This window comes from Petaurus breviceps, unplaced genomic scaffold (genome assembly GCF_028583685.1).
Source record: "Petaurus breviceps papuanus isolate PSGF00001 unplaced genomic scaffold, PetGlider_PUasm1.0 37, whole genome shotgun sequence".
Classification (NCBI taxonomy): Eukaryota; Metazoa; Chordata; class Mammalia; order Diprotodontia; family Petauridae; genus Petaurus; species Petaurus breviceps.
Window position 1 is genome coordinate 70,539,681 of NW_027186296.1, and position 23,786 is coordinate 70,563,466.

The 23,786-nt window shown below is 37.2% G+C and overlaps 1 protein-coding gene across 1 annotated transcript in view; it reads left to right on the top strand.

The window, feature by feature from the left end:
- Nucleotides 1-1,837: 1,837 nt before the first annotated feature.
- Nucleotides 1,838-23,786, top strand: part of IL16 (interleukin 16) — a 167,970-nt gene continuing 146,021 nt past the window's right edge. The window contains exon 1 of the mRNA XM_069098690.1: nucleotides 1,838-2,514. Within this exon, the coding sequence (XP_068954791.1) occupies nucleotides 2,475-2,514 (40 nt within the window). The 5' untranslated portion in view covers nucleotides 1,838-2,474. The remainder of the gene's footprint in view (nucleotides 2,515-23,786) is intronic.

Sequence of the window (23,786 nt, forward strand, 5' to 3'; positions counted from 1 at the left end):
GAAATTGAAGTTAGAGGCCCCTACTTGGATGCTGGCTGCTATATTTGTGACCTGAATGACCTTCAGGCTCTCATTTCTAAAATGAGGGGGCTGGAGCCGCTGACCTCCAAGGTCCCTTCTACCTCTCTCCATATATGATACAAATGTATGCATGTACTCTCATCATCCTCCAAATTCTGCATCTTCTAAATTTATTGCCCTGGGATAAAGCACTAGTTAACCCACCCTAGTTCTGACTTTGAGCTCCTAGAGGATTTTCTCTTTTACAAAGTGATTGATCTTGCACGTCAGAAGCACTGAATACTTAGGAAGTTCAGGGAGGACAGGGTTCTAGCTAAGCCTTAGTGTAGAGGCCCAAAGATTTTCTTAGAATCTTTTAGTTTGGAGTTCCCCTCCCTTTCTCTGATGTACTGTCAGTGGGTCACTCCTAAATTGTAGCCCCTGGTGACATCGTGTGTTGCATTTCCTTCAAAGTCTTAACACCTTTTTCAGAGGAAAATGTCCAGTGGCATCAAGCAGGGAGGCCTGCTTAAGAAACAAAGGGTTAAATAATATTAGCTCACATTTTTATGCAGCCTTAAAGTTTGAAAAATATTTTCCTTACAAGACCTTTGTTAAATTTGAAAGGAATTGCAAGTCGTACATAATAGATTTTCAGTTTCATGTGTAATCACCTTTTGTTGTTGTTGTACTATGTTATGGAAAAGCTTGCTTTATTCCATAAGTTAAAAAATAAAATAAATAAAAATTTAAAAAAATTTTAAAAAGAAACTAGATCGAGAAACTGAAACTTAGAGAAATTAAATGGCTTGCCAGTCACACAGCTGATAGATGTTAGAACTGGGACTATAACCTGGGGATTCTCCTGATTTCAGGTTGTGCACTCTGTCCACTGTGCCCTGGAATCTCCATAAACATCTGAACCAGTATCCGTCTGAGTTGTTGGCGAAGGGCAGGGTTAGAGGGTCCCTAAATAAGGATGTCTTTAGGGTGAAGCATTTTTTCTGTTTAGGGTAAATAAAATAGTAAGCTGAAAAACTTAGGTAGACACTGTATGTATGGTGCTGTCGGTGACAGAAAGATAACCCAAATCTTCTCCTCCCCTAAGCAGTAGACTCTTGTGACCTTTCACTTCACACTGAGAGCCAATAATAATAACTAGCTACAAATATTATCTCATTTTATCCTCACAATAACCCGAGGAGGTAGGTACTGTTATTATCCCCATTTTACAGATGGGGAAACTGAGACCGATAGGGGTTAAGGGACTTGGCCAGTGTCACACAGCTGGTAAATGTGTTAGGCTGGGTTTCCCTGATTCTGGGTCCAACCCTCCTTACCTACTCTGAGGTAACCCTGAGTATGGAGTGCTACATGATCTGTCCCCGCCTGTCCAAAGGCAAGCCGCCCAGTAGCCCCAATTCACAGCCCCCCAGGGACAGTGCTACCTTTAGACAGTTGGAAATCTGGGATTGGAGTACAATTGCACAGTCAAGCCCAGAGACACAGATCAGTTGTAAAGATAGTTGCGTGGCTTCCAAGTCCACAAATGAAATCCTAGGGAGTCGTCAGGAGAAACATGTGGCTTCAGAGCCCAGAGAGCAAAACAATAAACAAAACAGGACACAATGCCAGACTTTGCTAATTGTTCAGGGTCGAAGTTCTCCTCCCTCCCCTTCTCCCCCATTATCCAACTTTATGCTTCCCCTTACACAGAAGAGGGTCTCAGTTCCCTCTATTTGTTTTGGGTCATGCCTGCCTCCACCTTTCCCCTGAGTTAAACTCGTACTTTTCAAGACACAGACTTTATTCACTTAGGGGGCGGTCCTCCCCAAGCCTTTTGGAGAGTTTATGAAAGGCGTTTTCACTTGGATTAAACAACCACAGTGTGTGTGTGTGTGTGTGTGTGTGTGTGTGTGTGTTTAAATGAGGAGCAAATGAATCATTTCAATTTTGGGCAAGGAGTTGAGGTGTTGTATTTGTACCATGCAATTACATAAAAGCACCAAGGGCCAGTTAACCAGTGAGGGGGCAGGGATTCCAGAGCCCCAAACGCTCTAAAGATTTTAGCACATTTTCCATACATTAGCCCTCCAGAGAAGGGGTGTTTTACCTTCTTCTAACGGACACAGAGTCCAAAGGAAAGTTTGAGGTTTTACATTTCTGTTTGTAGTACAGGAAAAGGGTTACGATCTGAGTGGTGGATTCAGTGAAATTATACTGCTATTATACACATCTGCCTAGCTAAGAGGGAGGCAGTTGGAAGTTCCCAATCTAAAACATTAAAGATTTGTTGGCAAAAAAAAGAGGGGGGGAAGGAACTTTCGGCTGAGGAAAAGTTGCTATATTAAGAAGGCAGTCTGCTCACTTAAGAGTTACTTTCAAACACTAAAAAAAAGTAGGAGTTGCCATCTCTCGTCCACAATATATTGAACATCCTGAAGGGAGCTGTTTTCATCCATGAAATAACAGTTATGAGCCTGCAAAAGAAGATATTTTTGAGACGTGACAATGGTAAGCATAACTTTTATGATTTCTATACATTTATTCTTGAGACTTCAGCCTGGGAATGGACCCAGTTCTAAAAGTATGACTAGTTCAAATCTCATATTATGAGGGAATATTTATGGGGTAGAAAGAATATACTTAAGAAAACTGTTGCAATTTAAGGGTATATTTGAGAAAGGAATGCTTCTGTGTTAGTTATGTTCATTAGAGAACGTTATAATCCAATGTGGCAAAGTTTGGCTGAAGAAGTGGTCAGTATTTGGATTGGGCGTGTGTGGGGTGGGGAGGGTGTTTGGGTGGGGGAAGAGGAGCAGGGGTCTCTGATCTCCAAAGAGGCTTTCCCAGTGATCAAGTTTGCATCTGATGGCTATAGCTCTGTTCTCTGGCATTTCTCTTGGAGTCCCCTTCTTGAATTCTGTGCGGGGCTCAGTATGTGGACTGACAGGGTCTCAGCTAGCTCAGATTTCAGTGAGATGGAAAAGGGAAATGATACTAAGCAAATCGGGCAGTTTGGAAGGCCAGGGAGTGTGTGGAGTGGTAGAGGAGAATTAGAATCAAAATGTCATAGCTCTTAGACCTCAAAAGAACCTCCACTGTCTCCAGGCAGGAAAGGTATTGAAATTGAGCTCATTTTAAAAACCTGTTTCTTGTGACCAAAATCCTACAAAAACAAGAACCAGAAAGAAGGACTTTAACCCCCTTTTCCATCTTTTAAAGTCAACACAGAGCTTGGCTTTATGTCAGCTCTGTTGTAACTTTGGCATTTGAAAGTAAACACATGGTTTTCTTTAAAAAAATGAGGAGAAGAAAAGGCACATTTTGATTTTTCTAACTCCAGGGAGATATGGCTATGACCCTGGAATTAATTTACTTTGGTTCCATTAAAACATCCTCTGAAGTCAGAAAATATTTAGAGACTAATAAGCTCCTTCTCCTACTTATTAGACTTAGAGAAGGAATTATCTGATATCCAAAGCTTGTGGACGTCAGTGAACACATTTAATGGTACCCAAGTGGCCCAATAGAATCAATGTGCCCCTGGTTATAACTAGCAGGGGGAGTTGAAGCGCTGAGAACATCTAGTTCTGTCTGAATTAATTAGGTGGTACTGTGGTGCAAGTGACTTGAGAGTAGAAATCAGAACTGGCTTCTAGTCCTGGCTTGTCCAGTAGTGAGCTGAATGACCTTAAGTAAGTCACATAACCTTTCAATTTCCTTAGTTGTGAGATGAGGGGATTGAGTTAGGTATTATTCAAAGGTCTAAAGAGTATCAGTTTTGGAGTTATAATGAGTTCATATTCCACCATTGCTACTAATTCTCTGCTGTATCTTCAGCAAATCACTTAACTCTCTGGGCCTCAGTTTCCTCACTCCAAAGTAAGGGTATTGGACAAGATGACCCCTAAGGTACCTTCTATTTCTAGTTTGGTGATACCTAGGGTCCTTCTAGCTTTCAAAGTCTGTGATTCTAATATGTGTATTTTTGTTTGCCTCATTCACTAGTCCTTCACTTTAGTGCAGTTGAAGTCAAATGGAAACAGGGCCTGGATCTTTATATATGGATGCCCAGAGGTTACATATTGACTTAGTTTTGAACTGTGATGATATCTGTATTTTTATTTATTTTGTTAAATATTTTCCAATTATATTTTAATCTGGTTTCAGTGACATTGGGGAGTGTTGTGGGCTGCCTCATACCCAAAGGACTCGTGTCTGACACCTCGGCTCAGATAGTGGAAAGGACCTAGAAACAGGAGTCAAGGGGCCCAGTATCATGCATAGATGGCTGGACTTTGAACTGCTTTGAATCTTGACTAGCTTTGTGATCATGAAAAGTCAATTAATGTCTCTGAGCCCCAGTTTCTTTATTTGAAAAATATGAAAAAGACTATATTTCTCACAGCTGAAGCATGAATAGCAAATGAGATGATGTATATAAATGTGTTTTGTAGTCCTTATAGTGTTATATAAATATAACCTAGTTTTATCATAGTCCTAGCTCTGTCACTAATAATATAATTTTGAGGAAATCCTTGTACCCTTTCCCTCAGCTCTCCTATTGGTAGAATAAAGAAGTTAGGCTGGATGACCTCTAAATCAAAGGTCATAGGATATGGATCTAGAAGGATATTAAATCATCTCACCTTTTCATTTTATCAGTGAGGAATCCAAGGCCAAGAAAGGTTTGTCCAAAGTCACACAGGTAGTAAATATCTCTTTTGGTTCTAAAGCTATGACTCTATACATTAAAAAAAAAGCTGTTATATGAACCTGGCTATAGAAAATACCACTTATTATGTGCAGGATGGAGCACTAAAACTGTGCATAAAAAAGGCTGTATTAAATGCAACAAGTTTAAAAAATCTTAAATAATTTTATTGAATTTTAAAAATATCATTTATATTTCTCAAGGTATTTCTCCCTTGTTTCCTATACAAGAAAGCCACCCATTATAACTAACAATTACAGTGGTTGGGGGCAAAGGGTAGAAGAGGGTGATAAAACAGCTTGACTAATCTGACAAACATACCAAAAAATACTGTTATTATATGCCTTGTTTCACACTAATAACCCTGCCCTTCTTTCACCTCTGCAAAGAAGCAGGGGGAGGTACCTTGTATCCCTCCTTTGGGGCCAAGATTGCAATTTTGCAGCATTCAGTTTCAATTATTTTGTTGCTGTTCTTCCCACTAAAATTGGTGTATTCGTTGTTTATGTTGGTTTCCTAGTTCTGTTAACTTCACTTTGCATCAGTTCACATGTCTTCCTATCACTTCTTACACCACAGCAATACCACATCACATTCCATTGCTCCTATAGATTTAGTCCTTCTCCAATCAATGGGCAACTACTTTATTTGAGTATTGATTTTCTACTATAAAAAGTAATGCTATAATTTGTGTGTGTGTGTGTGGGGGTGAAGGGTGGGCTGAGGGCCTATTTTGGTTGTTATTGACCTCTTTGGGATTTATACGTAACAGTGAAATCTCTGGGTCAAAAAGTGATACTTTAGTTACTTGCCTCAAATAATTTCAAATTGCTTTTCAGATCGGTTGGATCAATTCATAGCTCAAAAAATAATGCATTAACATGTCTATCTTTATACAACTCCTTGAAAATTATTCCTATCTTTTCTTACTTTTGTCAGTTTTATGGGTATGAAGTTAAACCTCAGAGTTGTTTTGGTTTTCTTTTATTATTAGTCATCTGGAACATTCTTTGCTATAATTGGTATTAACTCATAATTATTCCTTAGAGAACTTTTTGTTCATGTTCTTTGATAATTTATTTATTGAGGAATGGTTTTTGCATAGTTGCCTACATATTCCTTATCAGTGATTTTGATACAAATATTTTCTCCAGTTGATTGCTTTCCTTCTTTTCTTTGTTGTATTAATTTTGTTACTACAACTACTTTACAATTTCATGTAATTAAATTTATCTATTTTATCTTTTGTAATCACTTCTATCCTTTGTTTAAGAATATATCCTGGGGTGGCTAGGTGGCACAGTGAATAGAGTACCAGCCCTGGAGTCAGGGGGACTGGAGTTCAAATCTGGCCTCAGACACTTAACACAAAAAAACTAGCCATGTGACCTTGGGCAAGTCACTTAGCCCCCATTGCCCTCCATAAAAAAAAGCAAGAAAGAAAGAAAGAAAGAAAGGAAGGAAGGAAGGAAGGAAGGAAGGAAGAAAGAAAGAAAGAAAGAAAGAAAGAAAGAAAGAAAGAAAGAAAGAAAGAAAGAAAGAAAGAAAGAAAGAAAGGAAGAAAGAAAGAAAGAAAGAAAGAATATATCCCTTAGGGAAAGGGTAATCAGAATGTGCATGACATGGGGGGGGGGGGGGGAGGGGAGAGAAGGGAAGAAAATTTGGAACTCACAATCTTTTGGAAATGAATGTTGAAAACTAAAAATAAATAAATAAATAAAATTTACAAAACTAAATTAGAATCCTTTCCATGTAAATTAAAATTAAAATCCTTTAGTTGTTCCCATGAAACATACTTGATCTCATTCTTTTCATTTTTTTCATGGTATGATCTTTAATATGCAGGTCATATGTCTATTTTGAGTTTATTGTGATATATGGTATAAGAAATTAGCCTAAACTTAATTTCTGCCAAATTGTAGTTTCCAAGTGCCCTAGCAATTATTTTTTTATTTTTTGAGAGCAATTGGGGTTAAGTGACTTGCCCAAGGTCACACAGCTAGTAAGTGCTAAGTGTCTGAGGTCAGATTTGAACTCAGGTCCTCCTAACTCCAGGGTCAGTACTCTATTCACTGTACCACCTGCCCCCAGCTCTAGCAATTATTGACAAAAAAGGGGATTTTTTTTCCTACGTAATTTATATTTTAAATATATTAAGTTTTGGATTGAATTCATTATTTCTGATTCTTCCTTGTCTAGTCTGTTCCATTGATCTACTTTCCTAATTTTAACTAATACCAAATAATTTGTATGTCTACCTCTTTATGGTATAAATGAGATAAGGAAGTGCTATTCCCTTTTCATTACAACTTAAAAATTTTTTTCCTTTGATATTCTAGATAGTTTTTTCCTTCAAATGAATTTTGTTATTATGTTGTCTAGTTTTGTAAAGTATCTACTTAGTAGTTTGATTTATATGGAACTAAACCTAGTAATTAATTTTAATGTGATTATTATTTTTATTATATTGGCATGGCACTGAATATCTCTCCAATTATTTAAGTTGTTCTTTACTTGGCATAGTGCCTAGCACATTAGTAAACCCTTGTTACCTTAACTTGTTTATTTAAAAAGCATTTTGTAATTGTTTTTATAGATGTAAGTGGTCTTTGCTAGACTGACTAACAGATAGTTTATTTTAAATAAGACTCCTCTTTCTATTATTACTTAGTAGATTTGTTATTGCTATTATAAAATGCCATTGATTTCTGTGATTTTAATTGTTAAAACTATTACTTTAGTAAAGCTATTATTTAATCTCAATTTCTTTGGGTAATTCTCTAGGATTTTCTAAGCAAATCATCATGTCATCAACAAGTATGGATAATTTTGCTTTCTCTTTCTTCATCTCTAGGCCTTTAATTTCTTTTTCTTGCTTTATTATTATTGCTAGTATTTTTAGAATTGAGTTAAATAAAAGACAGGAAAAAGGAATCAACAATATATTTTAAATCTTTTTATTTCTTTTTCTTTTTTTCTGCTTAATACTATTTTATTTTTTCTAATTACATGTAAAAATACTTTTCAACATTCACTTTTATAAGACTTTGAGTTGCAAATTTTTTTCTTGGGACCTCCCTCTCTTCCCCTCTCCCCAAGATGACAAACAATTTGATACAGACTATATATGTACAATCATATTAAACATATTTCCACATTAGTCATGTTGTGAAAGAAGAACCAGAACAAAGGGGAAAAACCACAAGAAAAAAAAAAGAGAGAAAATACTATGCTTTTATCGGCATTCTTTGGCTGTGGATAGTATTTTCCATCAGGAGTCTCTTGGAATTGTCTTAGATCATTGTATTGCTGAGAAGAGCTAAGTCTATCAAAGTTGGTCATCACACAATTCAACAAAAATTTATTGAACAATTATCATTTACTCAATATTGTGCTTAGTATTATAGAGCAGAGGTAATGAAGAGTCATCTTCAAGGAGCATACAATCTAGTTGGAAATTTGATGAACATATAAATGGTAGAGTATGGTGAAAAACACATAATTAAATGCAAAAGCAAACAGTACTGAATTTCAATCATTTGTGGACTTGAATTGTAAAGAAAGGTGTTATTAGATTTGAGTTAGACTTTCAAGAATTTAGATGGGCAAAGAGGAGGAAGAATGTAAATATTCTACTTGGGAGAAGATCACCATGAGCAAATATGTTTGAAGGAGTCACGGTGCTTTGGAAGAAGACTGAGGAAAGTGGACTGAGGGTCTGAAAAGAAAGTGTGTATAGGGGATTAGTGGAAGAAAAATTTAGATAGACAGGATACTGCCAAAAGAAGGAAGGCCCCATTGACTAGAATGAGAATTGAAGGTTTGACTTACTAGATCATGGAGAAATGATACAAAATTTTTTTTCAGTTGTTTCTTTTTCTTTCAAATTTTTAATTTATTTATTTTTAGTTTTCAACATTCATTTCCACAAGATTTTGAGTTACAGATTTTCTCCCCATCTCTCCCTTCACCCCACCCCAAAATAGAAAGCCTACTGAATACCCCTTCTTCCCCCAATCTGTTCTCTCTTATAGCCTCCCCTTCAACCCTTCCCCCCTAACTTTCTAGTAGAGCAAGATGGATTTCTATACCCCAGTACCTGTATATCTTATTTCCCAGTAGCATGTAAAAATTTTTTTAAACATTTGTTTTTAAAAGTTTGAGTTCCAGGTTTTTCCCCTTCTTCCTTCCTCATCCACCCCCACTGGGAAGATAGGCAATTCAATATAGGTTATACATATGTAGTTACACAAAACATTTCCATAATAATTATATTGTGAAAGACTAGCTATAATTCCCTCCATTTTATCCCGCCCCCCACTTATTCTATTTTCTACTTTGACTTTGTCCCTTTTCAAAAGCGTTTCCTTGTAACTACCCTATCCCCCCAATCTGCCCTCCCTTCTATCATCCCCCCTCTTGTCCCCTTCCCCCCTATTTTTCTGTAGGTTAAAATACCCAATAAAGTATGTATTTTCTTCCCTCCTTAAGCCAAATTCAATAAGAGTAAGGTTGACCCATTCCCTTTCACTTTCCTGCTCTTTCCCTTCATTGTAACAGTTTTCTCTTGCTTCTTTTATATGAGATAATTTTTTTTTAAGCAATTGGGGTTAAGTAACTTGATCCTGGGTCCTCCTGACTCTGGGGCTGGAGCTCTTACTCTATATGAGATAATTTGCCCTAATCTATCACTCCCTTTCTTCTTCTCCCAATAAATCCCTCTCTCACCTCTTAATTTTATTTTTTAGATATCATCCCCTCATATTTAACTCATCCTATGCCCTCTGTATATGTACACATGAACATACAAATGCCCATACTAACATATAATTTATTTACACATACATCCTCCTATACATATACATATATATGCATACACACATATTCTCTTCAGCTATCCTCATACTGAGAAAAGTCTTATGATTTACAATTATCATTTTTCCATGTATAAAAGTAAATAGTTCAACTTTAAAGTTCCTTATGATTTCTTTTCCCTGTTTACCTTCTCATGGTTCTCTTGCATCTTGTATTTGAAAGTCAAATTTTCTGTTCAGCTCAGGTTTTTTCATCAAGAATACTTGAAAGTCCTCTTTTTCATTGAATGACCATATTTTTTCCCTGTAGCATTATACTAAGTTTTGCTGAGTAGGTGATTCTTGGTTTTAATCCTAGCTTCTTTGACTTCTAGAATATCATATTACAAGCCCTTCAATCTCTTAATGTAGAATCTGGTAGGTCTTGTGTTATCCTGATTGTGTTTCCATAATACTCAAATTGTTTCTTCTGGACGGCTTGCAATATTTTCTCTTTGACCTGGGAACTCTGGAATTTGGCTCTAATATTCCTAGGAGTTTTCTTTTTGGGATCTTTTTCAAGAGGTGATTGGTGAATTCTTTCAATTTCTCTTTTTCCTTCTGGTTCTAGAATATCAGAGCAGTTTTGCTTGATAATTTCTTGAAAGATGGTGTCTAGGCTCTTTTTTTGATCATGGCTTTCAGGTAGTCCAATAATTTTTAAATTATCTTTCCTGGATCTATATTCCAGGTCAGTGGTTTTTCCAATGAGATATTTATTTTATTCATTCATTTATTTATTTGTTCATTCATTCATTTGTTTATTTATTTATTTATTATTTACAGGCACTTAATTTTATAGATGAGGAAACTGAGGCAAACAGTTAAATGATTTGCCCAATGTCACGCAGCCAGGAAGTGTCTGAGGCTAGATTTGAACTCAGGGAGATGAGTCTTCCTGACTCTAGGCCTAGTGCTCTATGCACTGTGCCATCTAGCTGCCCTTAGAGCTATCCAAAGTACAATAGGCTGCCTCAGGAGGTACTGGGCTTCTCAGGCTCCCTGGGACTCCACATAACAGCACTCATTTTGGACTTCTCTGACTTCCCCTCCATGTCCCAGTGTGCCTGATCTCCCTACCTCTCTCTCTTCCTTTCCAGCTTTCTTTTGTGTTTTGGCTTTTGGAATTCAGATTGTGAGCTCCTAGAGGGCACAACTATTTTTCATATTTCTATTTGTTTCCCTAGCACTTAGCACAGTGTCTTAATAAATGTTTATTTTATTCATTCATTTATTTATTTGTTCATTCATTCATTTGTTTATTTATATATTATTTACAGGCACTTAATAAATGTTTATTTCTTATTTATTGACTCTCACTAGATTTAAGCAAAGTTGGATGACCACTTGTTAGGCATGTTGTAGTGGAGATTTGAAGGGAAAAATAGGTTGAAGTATATAGTCACTGAAGTCTCTTCCAACTCTAAAATGTTGGGATTCTGCGTGATAGGATACTTAATGGTTTTGTGATATTGGGTAAAGCACTAAAATCTTTAGAGCCTCAGTATATTTATCTCTAAAGATGGATTACTAATATTTAGGTTATCTACTTTACAGAGTTTTTATAAGGGAAGTACTTTGCAAAATTGAAGCTTTACATAAATATGAGTTTTTATCATTAAGGAGGTCTCTAATTGAATACTTTGTGCTATTTAACAGTTTTACTAATAACTTGGATAAAGACATTGATGACATACTTACACATTGGTGGATGACCAGTTGGACAATTTACTCATTGGATAATAGTCAAAATAGAAAAAAAATTTCAATAGTCTAAAAAGATGAACTGAACATGAGATACAGTTTAAGAGTACCATGTATTTGAGTTCAACAAATCAACTTTATAAGTTCAAAATTGTGGTGGAGGATTATCTAGGTAATAGGTCATCCTAAAAACATCTTGGTGGACAGCAAGCTCTGTAGGAATCAGCAATATATATTTAATAGGTAGCATTCATATAGTACTTTGAGGCCTGTAAAGTGACTTACAAATATTATCTCATTTCATCCTCACAGCAATCCTAGGATCTAATTGCTATTATTAACCACATTTTACAGATGACAAAATGGATACAGAGCAAATGCAGAATCTTTGTGGTTCTAAGCTACTGCTCACTTAGTTCTATTTCCAGCTATTTTAAGTGAAGGTTCTCCTGTTTTTGTCATAGTTCCCTTAGCTAGAAGATTGAGAACAGGCTACCTTAATCCTTACAATGTCCAGGAGCCTTGTGAAGCTAAGACTAATAAGACAGGAAAACTATTTGAGTTCTTCGAAAGTGGTTAAATTAATTCCAGGTATTCATGCTGTTTGCACAGTTAGTAGTGCTGTCGTTGAAGTGACCTAAGTTAGCATAGGGAAGTCTTGTACAGATCTACCCAGGAGTGGTAGAATTCAACTCCCATCAGGACAGTAGCAGTCAAAAAATACTCTTCACCACTCTGTAGCTTCCGAGGAGGGTAAAATTGCACTCTGGAAAGTTGGGATGGGACAATTTCTAGTTCCTGTGTTTACTTTTATTTCTGTAAGCATATATGTGTATACATTTATGATTGTAAAGTATAGCATGCATATAGATGTTTATATATGTATGCATAAATGTATTTTTGTGTGTATATGCTTGCGTAACCCATATAATTTCTGAGTTCTCCCATTTCCCATTCTTACAAATAAGCTGGATACCCAGAGATAAATTGGATATCTCTCTTCCTTAGGGTTACAAGGGTTGGGAGGGGCCTGAGGGGCCAGGAGTTTTTGTTTAGTGACACCAGTTCAAGTCTCCCACCAGTGTGATTTCCTCCAAGATGATTAGTTAAAACTCAGTTCCATCATCTGACTTTAAATAGATTTCATAAAGGGGTATTCACTGAGGTATGTAACAGCAATAATTTGGTATAAAACATCCCCTTCCAAGTCTGAGGCACATTTTCTTTTTTTTTAATATTTTGATAATAAAATTTTATTTTTCCCCAGTTACATATAAAAACAATCTTAACTAAATACTTTTAAAAGAATATAATTGGGAAATATTTAACAAAAATAAATAAAAATATAATAGATAATGTTAATATGTGGTTTTCTAGGGTAATATGCTGCCCCCAAGAATGCTTACTATGGTTTAGTGGCCTTCTTTCTATTTGAATCTCATATCACTGGTCTACATACAAGTTCTCTCTGTCAGGAGGAGGGTAACATGTTTCTCAGTTTTCAGGAATAGTGGTTGGTCATGTCACTGATGAGAGTTTTTATGGATTACAAAATTTTTCATTTTCTTTTTTTTTAAATTAATTTATTTTAAAAATTAATTTGTTTGTTTCCTTTTAGTTTACAGGATTCAATTCCACAATTACTTGAGTTTCACATTTTGTCCCCCTCCCTCCCCTTCTCCCCCATGGCAGCATGTAGTCAGATATAGGATCTGTAAATACTTTCACATTATACATTAGTCAGATTATAAAGATGGATTGTATCAGATGGAATGAAAAATGGTAAAGAGGACATAAAACCAAACAAGAAAAGGAAAAAGATCAGGTATTTTGCTTCCACCTGGATATAAACTCAGTTCTTTCTAGTTCTTTCTCTGGATGCACATATTTCTCTTCATCATGAGTCTTTTGGGATTGACTTATATCACTGCATTGCTGAGAAGAGTTCAGTCTATCAAAGTTGGTCATCACACATACGTTGTGTCTGTAATTGTGTACAAATTTCTCCTGGTTCTACTCTTCTCACTCAGCATCAGTTTGTATAAGCCTCTCCAGGTAAATATGAAGACTGCTCCTCGTTTCTTATAGCACAATAGTACTCCATAACATGCATATACCACAACTTGTTCAACCATTCCCCAATTGATGGGCACTCCCTTAATTTCCAATTCTTTGCCACCACAAAAAGAGCTGCATTTTTGTACATAGGGGTCTTCCTCCCACTTCTATGATCTCTTTGGGATATAACCCTAGGAGTGGTATTGCTGGGTCAAAGGATATGAAAGTCTTTATGAGACACATTTTCCCACTGGTACACAGAGAGACCAGGGAAAAACTGATCCAAGCTTAGAGAGTACATATTACTAAGTTCCCTGGATACTGGGAGTTTTTTTTTCTTCCCATTCATAGGGTGCTCAAGGAGTTCTCTCTTAAGATGATTCTATATCCATCTTTCCTTGGATTTCATAATAGACATTGCCTTCACCTGGTCCAGGGATATAGTTATAACACTGACAAAAAGATGGTGACCACTGATGTCCCTGGGGATATGGACACCAATGGGAAGGTTAAATATTTTCCAGATCCTTCAAAAATGACATTTCCTCCCTTGATTAAAGCTTGTGGGGGAGGGGTAGAATAAAACCAGACCAAGGCTGAAGCCAAGGTGTCTCCTCTGCTTCCAGACATTTTTTCTTCAAGGATTTGTTAGAAAGCCATACTTGGTTCAACTTCTGGAATAGCTTCCCAGACAAGCTAACTCAATGATTTTATCTAGGACCCAGGGATGGTAATGAAATTCCATAACTAATTGGAACAGATTTCTTGTCTGGCATATTTCACTTCATCTAAAGGCTTCCAAAGACTTTTCATATTAAGTCTATGGTCTTTTGATTGAGATATGTTCTCACCTAGTTAAGGTATCAGGCTAAAATGAAGATTATACATATTTCACACACACAGAGGCAGTCCTGTTATCATGGGACATATGCATTCCCAAAAAACATTGTACTATGCAAAATCCATAATAAAAACCACAGAGAGCTTATGGGGAAAATGGAGTTAAGGGCACAACACTCAAAAACTTCATCGGTAACATATAAAGTAAAAGACAGAAACCTAATAAAAATACTAATACAGTTTTATATACATGAAAGTTAAGAAATACATTAATACTAGAATAAATAGTGGTTGCAATAGTGATTGGACCATAGCACAGGGGGGTGGAGGGTGGTGTGGACCAGTCCTCCTCCTCCAATCACAACTCCTACTGTATTAGAAAAAGATATACAATAAATATAGCATTTTATTTTGACAAAGACCTGAAAATTGCTTGTTAAAGTGGGTATCAGACGTGTTGCAGTTATTGCAAAGTGGTATAGTTTGATGTAGTCTCTCAATGTTTCTTGGGAAGAAATCGTTCAGAAGCAGAATCAAAATTCATGCTATGCTCAAAATGTTCAATTGTATTGGAACAAATTCCAAAATGTGTGTTTTTGAAATCTGTTATAGCAGAACTGATTATATTTGTGTATATACACATACAATATAAATACTACATCTATACATATATGCAACTATGTAAGTGTATATCTTCTTCTATCCTCAACACTGAAAATGAGAGTTGGGTTCCCAGAGAACTTGGATGGATGTATTTTCCCCTCAGGATTCAGGATGAAGTTCAATTGATGCTATTTAATTTATATATGTGTACACACATACATTAGGGCAGCTAGGTGGCTCAGTGAATAGAGAACTAGGCCTGGAGTCAGGAAGACTTATCTTCCTGAATTTAAATCTGGCCTCAGACATTTATTAGCTATGTGACCCTGGGCAAGTCACTTCACCCTGTTTGCCTCAGTTTCCTCCTCTGTAAAATGAGCTAGAGAAGGAAATGGCAAACCACTTCAGTATCTTTTCCAAGAAAACCTCAAATGGGATCACCAACAGTCAAGCACAACTAAACAACAACAGACTGTAGTTGTAACAGTCATATGATATTAACTTTTTTTGTCTGCTCACTATATCCTTTTCTAGTTTCTTGCCTATTCTCTATTTCTCTTGTAAGTCCCCTACCTTTCCTGTCAAACTCACTTCCATTTCACTTATTTTATTTTTACTTTATTTTCCAAAATGATCCGGAGAAGGAAATGACAAAACACTCCAAGCATCTTTGCCAAGAAAACCCCAAATGGGGTCACAAAGAGTTGGACACAACTGAAAAATGACTGAATAACATACATACACACATATATACACATATCCACACAATCCACATATACATCCATATATACAAACATATACACATCTATACACACATATGTGTATATGTATGTCTATCTATGGAGCAATCAAGAAGAAAAGGGAGGGAATAATCATTTATAGAGCATTTACTTTTTGCCAAGCACTGTGCTAAATACCTTTTTGGCTTTTTTACAAATATCATGTCATGTCATTTAATCGTCATAACAGTGCTTTGAGGTATGATTTCCCCATTTTACAGTTGAAGAAACTTAGGTAGACAAAAGTTAATTGACTCACCTAGGTGTCACACAGCTAGAAAATATCAGGCTAAATTTGAACTCAGGTCCTCCTGACTCCCAACACTTGATCTACGGTGCTACCAGTTGCCTCAGAGAGTTAAAGGTGTGTGTGTGTGTGTGTGTGTGTGTGTGTGTGTGTGTATGTGTGTGTGTGTGTATGTGTGTGTGTGGTGTAGTATGGGGGATGTAGTACAGAAGGGGCAGGAAATTTATCAATATAGATCAGCAATTGCTTCAAAACTAATAGGCTTGTAGTGACACCTTGTGAACTGAGAAGTGACTTGCGCAAGGTTACAAGTCAATTTGTGTTAGAAACAGGACTGGAACCAGTTCTTCCTGATTTTAAAGTTTCCTATCCATACTATACCACAATTCTCATTAATCTATAGGTAGTGTATCTAGATCCATATTTACATACATCTGTATAATCTATATGATCATATGTGTGATTTTGTTGGCATGAGGAACTCTAGGTGAACAATTAAAGCTTAAAGTGGCACTAAGACTTTTGAGACTTCATTGTACATTGTTCAGCAAAATATCTACATTTAGCCACAAAGCATATATTTACTTGACTGAGAATGTCATGTATAGGTGTAAAATTTCTCTGTCTTTCTCCTTTCCTATAGCAAAAATTCAATGTATATGGTTGCATAAATTACTCTTCATACATAGGAGAGATTTTAAAAGGCTTTTTTTTTAAACAGCAGGAATTAACTCCTACACAGACAACGTGTGTGAGAGGTGAGGCTAAAAGTGTTGCAGATGAATGACAGGGTTATGCCTGCAGTCAAAGGCAGTTAAATTTGAACTAAATTTTATGGGTTGAACATGATTGCTGAAGTCTTTTCCAAGTATGGAATTCTGGGTATCTGGGCTTATTTGGGCTTTAATGGAAATTGGTTTAAGCTTTTCTTCATTTATTGGGGAAGGGAGACTTGTACTTCATATTAAATGAATGAACAAAAAAATGAATGAAGCCACCATTCCAAATGTTCTTCCTGTCTTTGTGTGGAACTGGCATTTGAAGGAATATCAGGAAGATAGTAAGTCTTATAGTGGATAAAGTGTGGGGCCTGGAGTCATGAAGAGATGAGTTCAAATCAAGCCTCAGACACTTACTATCTGTGTGATTCTGGATAAATGACAACATCTATAGGTCTCAGTTTCCTCCACTGTAAAATGGGGATAGTAACATCACTTACTTCAAAGTATTATGAAAATCAAATGAGATAATATTTGTAAAGCACTTAGCAGAGTGCTTGTCACAGAGCTGCTTAATGCACATTTATGCCTATTTCTGTTTCTTCCTTGTTATACTTCTTGCCCAAGTGACACTTCACAACTCATTGAATTCCTTTAAGAACATTTTAAAAGCAACAAGTTGGACACTAGTAAAGGTATGCTTAAAGAGAAACATGGAATCAAACTTACATCCCATCTTTTGCATACATACTTTTATTAAAACTCTGGGCATAAAAGGTATCTCTTTTTATAAGTTTTTTTTAGCTAGATGGGTGTTTATCCCATTCATTCTCAGGCATCTCTTACAAAGGATATCCCCCTCACTAACAAGGTGACAGAGAATATAGAGTGCTGGTCCTTTAGTCAAGAAGACCTGAATTCCAAACTAACTTTGAACACTTGCTAGCTATGTGACCCAGGGCAAGTCACTTAACCTTTGTTTGCCTCAGTTTCTCCAACTGTAAAATGGGGATAATAAGAGCATCTACCTCCCAGGGTTGTTTTAAGGATCCAATGAGATAATGGTTAAAAGTATTTAGCACACAGTGCCTGGCACAAAGTAGACATTATATAAATGTTTATTCTTTATTTCCCTTGATTCCAGGGGCTTTAGCCCTTTGAGGCTATGTGTAGATAATTATAGATAAATTAGAAAATACAGAAACATTCAATTTGTCTAATAGTTCACATTATATAGTGTCTTGAAGTTTTCAAAGTCTTTCCCTTCCCCAACTCCTATGAGGTAGGTAGAACAATAATTACAACCTTAATTTAATAGATGAAGTGAAATAATTCAGAAGGTAAATGACTTTCATGTGGTTAAATATCTCTAGGTGTCAGAACCAGGATTTGGATCCTGGTCTCCTTATTCCAAGAGGCAGAAAAATGGCTTAGGGGATAGAGTGCTGGGCCTGGAGTCAAGAAGACTTGAGTTCAAATAAGGCTTCAGACACTTGTGACCCTGGACAAGTCATTTAACCTCTGTTTGCCTTGGAGGTAGTTAGGTGGCTTAGTGGATAGAGTTCTGGGGAGTCGGGAAGAACTAATTTCAAATCTGGCCTCAGACTTACTAGCTGTGTGGGCAAGTCACTCCACTGAAGAAGGAAATGGCAGACCACTCCAAAATCTTTGCCAAGAAAATTCCATGGACAATATTAATGTGCTATGGTCCATGGGGTCACAAAGAGTAAAACACAAATGAACAACAACTTCTGATTCCAAGTCCAACTCTCTTTTCACTGGACCCTGACTCCAGACCCAGCTTTCTATCCACTGTGAGACCAATCATTCTTTCTGCTATGTCTTCAAGCTCCAATTCCACACAAAGACAGGAAGTACTAAACTAATTCATTTGTTCACTAATGTCTTCAACACGCCAAAGTATATTTTTGTAGCTTTTGTCACAAGGTAAGTAGATGTGTGCGATGCCTTGTTAATCTGTTTTCCCTACCCCAATGATATCTTACATGTAGTAAGTAGACTTAACAAATGTTGGCTGAATGAATGAAAGGGGCAGAGAGGCATCCCCTAACTCCTTTTTTGAATGATAGTCAAGGAGACTGATAGAAAGTTTAGATATCATTGCATAACTCTGATTTTACTTTTAGGAAGCTATTCCCAAAATCAAACCTAGATTCTCCCAGGTTCAATTTTAAGGTCTTTTCTTTTTTCTTTCTTGGTTACTAGAAAAAGAAGAATCAATGAACAGGAATGCTAATCTATAGCTAGACTTCTAGAAACAAATCCTTGGAGGCAGTGGAAAAACCTGAACTTGGATCTCAGTTCAAAACCCTGTTCTGCTACTTACTATCTCATTCAACCTTTCTGTAACTCAGTTCCTTCATCCATAAAATAAGGCATTTTGACAAATGACCACCAAGGTCACTTGAAGCTCTGTATTGTCCTAAGATTCTGGTCTCCAACAGTATCAAACTCATACCATTTCCCTGCCTGTGGTTTTGGGTTCCTTGGAAAGGAGGGTAAAGGGAATATTTTTCAAGTTTTACCTAATGCAGAATCTAATCAGGTGCATTGGATATTCCTAGACTCCTGGAACTAGAAAGAATCTTGGAGTAGTATATTGGACCAAAGTATGGACCTATGCAGTCTGGGACCAAGGTCTGAATACTGGTTCTTCCACTTACTAGCTGCATAAACCTTGGTAAATCCTTTATGTGCCCAGAACTTGTTTACTTTTTTTGTAAAAAAGGGATAACAATAAACTTGCTTTACCTAACTCACAAGCACATGATGAAAAGTGTATGAGTTAATTTATGTCAAATATTTTGTAAAGACCTATTAGCTATTATTGATTTCCCTTCATTTTGTATATGGGAAAAATGAGACTCGGAATTTACTTGCTTCCTTACACATAGCTATTTAGTCATAGTCAGGACTAGAACCTGGATCTCCTACCTTTCACTCTAGTGCTTTTCCTGCTATACTACAGTGCCTGCCATTGCTGAAATAACATCTGGAATAACAACTTCTCTCAGTTATAATAAATCCATTTGACTGTTGTCAAAAACACAAGTTCGACAGGTTGCATAATGTCTTAGCAAATTGTGAAAAACAAGCATGGTACTGAAATGAAATGAGATTTTTGTTGCACTGGGCAGTGGAGGGAACTCACCAAACAGTTGTGAGCTGCTTCCTTTGTACCAAACCATGTACTAACCACTGGAGATACAAAAGACCAAAACAAATAGTTCCTCCTCTCAAGGATCTTACAGTCTATCAGATTGTGAGCTCCTCTTTTAGACTGTCAGCTCCTTGACGGCAGGAACTTTTTTTTTTTTTTGCTTCTTTCTGTATCTGTATGAGTTTGGTACAGAATACATAGTAAGCACTTAATAAATGTTTATTGACTAACATTCTACTGGAGATGGAGAGACATGTTCACAGATAAATAAAAAAATATATACAAAGTAAATTCAAGATAATTTTAAGTGGGAAAAGTAATAGTAACTGGTGAGTTAGAAAAGGTATCATAAAAGGAAATGTATATGACCTGAGTCTTGAAGAAAGATAAAAGGTAGAAGTAACATTGTTGCTGTTCAGTCAAGTCTGATTCTTCATGACCCAGAATGGAGTTTTCTTGGCAAAGAGACTGGAATGGTTTGCCATTTCCTTTTCCTGTGGATTAAGGCAAACAGGTTAAGTGACTGGCCCAAGGTCACACAGCTAGTACCTGAGAGTGGATTTGAACTCAGGTCTTTCTGACTTCAGGCTCCAGAGACACCTAGCTGCCTCTTAGAAAAAAAAATAAGGGAATGTGTTATAAAGATGAAAGACAGGAAATTCAGTTGGTAAGTCAATTAGCATTTATGGAAAGCATATTATGCACCAGGCACTGTGCTAATTCTTGGGGATGCAAAGAAGGCAAAAGATAGTTCCTGCTCTCAAGGGACTCACAGTCTAACGAGGGAGAAACTGTGCAAACAACTATGTACAAACAAGTTCTGGGCAGGATGAATGGTAGATAATCCACAGAGAGAAGGTATTAGCATGACGGGGGGTCAGCAAAGTCTTCCTATACAGGATGAGACAAGCTGGGATTTGAAAGAAGTCAAGGAAGCACAGAGTACAGATGTGGAGGTATGATATTCCAGACAATGGGGGGCAGTCAGTGAAAATGCAGAGTCTGGGTATGGAATATCTTATGTGAGGAAGAGCAAGGAAGCCAATATCACTGCATTTCAGAGTCTTCGGGGAGAGGGAAGGGTTTAAGGTATGAGAAGACTGGAAAGGCAGGAAAAGTCCAGACTATGGAGAGCTTTGAATACCAAAGAGGATTTTCTATTTGTTCCTAGAGGTAATAGGAAGCCATTGGAGTTTATTGAGTAGGAGGATGATATGGAGCTACACTTTAGGGAGATCCCTTTGACAACTGAGTGGAAGATAGACTGGGGTGGGGAGAGACGTGAGGCACGCAGACCATCCAGCAGGCTATTGCAATAGCCCAGGCATGAAGTGATGATAGGCTGTGTCAGGGTGGTGGCAGAATCAGAAGACAGAAGCGGGTAGAGGCAAGAGATGCTACAAAGGACCAAATACAGAGATCAGGGAACACTAAGTTGGCTAATATGGTGGATTAGAAAGTGCGTGAGAGAGAATAATAATCACAGAAAGGCAGGCTGGAGCCAGATTGAGAAAAATTTTAAGTGAATCCCATTTTGAGTTTGAGATGCTTGTGAGATACATTGTAGAGACTTCTAGCACACAGTAATTTGGAATTGGGGCACAGGGGAGAGATGTGGGCTGGATATTTAGATTTCAAACTTCCGCTCCTCTTGCTCTTGGGAAAGTCACTTAAACTCTCTGGGCCTCAATTTCCTCATCATCCCTGTCAGTGTAGGGATATCTAAGGTGCCTACTAGCTCTCAATTCTATTATCAGAATAGACTTCACTGAGAGAGTTCTTTAGTTTCAGGGCAGAGCTGGAGTTGGCTATAAAAATATTGAGATCATTTCAGTGCCTATTTAAGCCTTGTTTGAAGGAACTAAGGTTCCAAAGAAATAAGAGTACTCTTCCAAGAAGTGCATCTTCAAGTACTATTAGTAGGACATATGTACCATGTGTTTAGTGGATATACTATGTTGTAGCACATGTGTAGTATTGTAATACTCTATTCTTTGGCTCTTCCTAGTCGTAACCCCACACATCATCAGTTGCATAATATTTTATATAACAAACTATTCCATCACAACCACTCATCTCTTCTCACCTAGACTATTATGATAGCTTAGAAGTCCTGCTTCCTATCTTTCCTTTTTTTTAAGCAATTGGGGTTAAGTAACTTGCTCAAGGTTACATGGCCAGTTATTTCTGGGTGTGGTGCTAAGTATCTGAGCCCAGATTTGATCCCAGGTTATCCCGACACTGGGGCCAGTGATCTTACTCACTGAGCCACCTGGCTGCCCCTAAGCAATTGGGGTTAAGTAACTTGCTCAAGGTTACACGGCCAGGTGATCTTTTTCTTTTCTATTCTCCATAGTGCTACCCAGTAACCTTCTTAATACATTGTCTGTGTAGGACATACTATAAATCATAGATGTATATACATGTAGGGAATATTCAGTGTTGTTTGGTTCAGACTCTTTTTTTTTTAAGCAATTGGGGTTCTGTAACTTACTCAAGGTTCCACTGCCAGGTGTTTCTGGGTGGGTACTAAGTGTCTGAGCCCGGATTCGATCCCCAGGTCATCCCAACACTGGGGCCGGTGCTCTTACTCATTGTGCTGCCTGGCCGCCCCCAGACTCTTTTAAAAAAATTGTTTTTAGTTTTCAATATTCATTTCCATAAAATTTTGAGTTTCAAATTTTCTCCCCCTTCCCCAAGATGTCATGCAATCTGATATAGACTCTACTTATGCATTCATATTAAACATGTTTTCACATTAGTCATGATGTAAAGAAGAATTAGAATCAATTGGAGGATCCATGAGAAAGAAGAAACAAAACAAAAGAACAAAAGCAAAGGGGAGGAAAAAGAATGCTTCCATCCACATTCAGACTCCCAAGTTCTTTCTCTGGATGTGGATAGCATTTTCCACTGTGAGTCTTTTGATGTTGTCTTAGATCCTTGCATTGCTGAGAACTGAGTCTATCAAAGTCAGTCATCACAGAATGTGATTGTTAACGATATATAAAGTTCTCCTGGTCCTGCTCATTTCATTCAGCATTAGTTCATATAACTCTTCCCAGGTTTTTCTAAAGTCTGCCTGCTCATCATTTCTTATAGCACAATAGTATTCCATTACATTCATATTTGGTTCAGACTTTTAATGCTTTAGGGGAAGACTAGTCAGTCAGTGAAGGCTTCATGGAGGAATTGAGATTTGAATTGAGCCTTGAATATAGGTAAGTTTTAAAAAGCAGATGGGTAGAGCACCCTGGGAAAAGGTATTGACATAGTGAAGACACAAGGTAATAAGGGGTATAACTTGATTAGAGGTAGCTTGAAAGCAATGGGAAAGGAAACAGCAGAATTTCAGAAGGTAAATGAGAGGAAGACCTTGGCTATTGGCCAACTGTATTTAAAGCCAGATACTGGTAGTTTACCACTCAACAGCCTTAGTGGTCTTCAATAATTATCATTTTTATTGACCAAGTACCCTTAGGTTTGCTCTATAGAGGTTATTATTCTATCAGGTAAGCTTGGGATTAAGGAGAAGCTCTTACATCAAAAACAATCAAAAGATGGATAATATAATTTGTCAGCAGTTATCATAATGGTTAGCATTTCTAAGCTTTGAAGCACTTGTCCTCTCACTTTTGAGTGGCACATCGATACAGAACACTACAACAGGGACAGAGCAAATGTGAATCTCTCCCCATGCAAATGTTACCCCAACTGCTCACATGAAAAATTAGCAGCTCCAAATGTTGAAAAGTGAGGCCCCCCCTTCCCCCTCAGCTGCAGCAACTTCAGTCAGGCTGATTGTGCAAATATGATGAGCCACTATATCAAGGTATGTGTCCTGGAGCATAGAGTCAGGAAGAAAGAGGGAGAAAGTAGAACCATTTAGGTCCGTGGAATGTCATGATAGCATAGACCACCAGCCAACCTAATGAAAGATAATGAGAGAAAACCCTGAGAAAGGTCTTTTCTGGTAGCAGAAGTAGTTGTCATACTCAGCAGACCAGGCCAAAGAAATCTCAGATCTCCACAACTCTAGCTGCCGGACTCCTGTGCCTTCAGGGATAAGAAAGATGAGAAGAGGA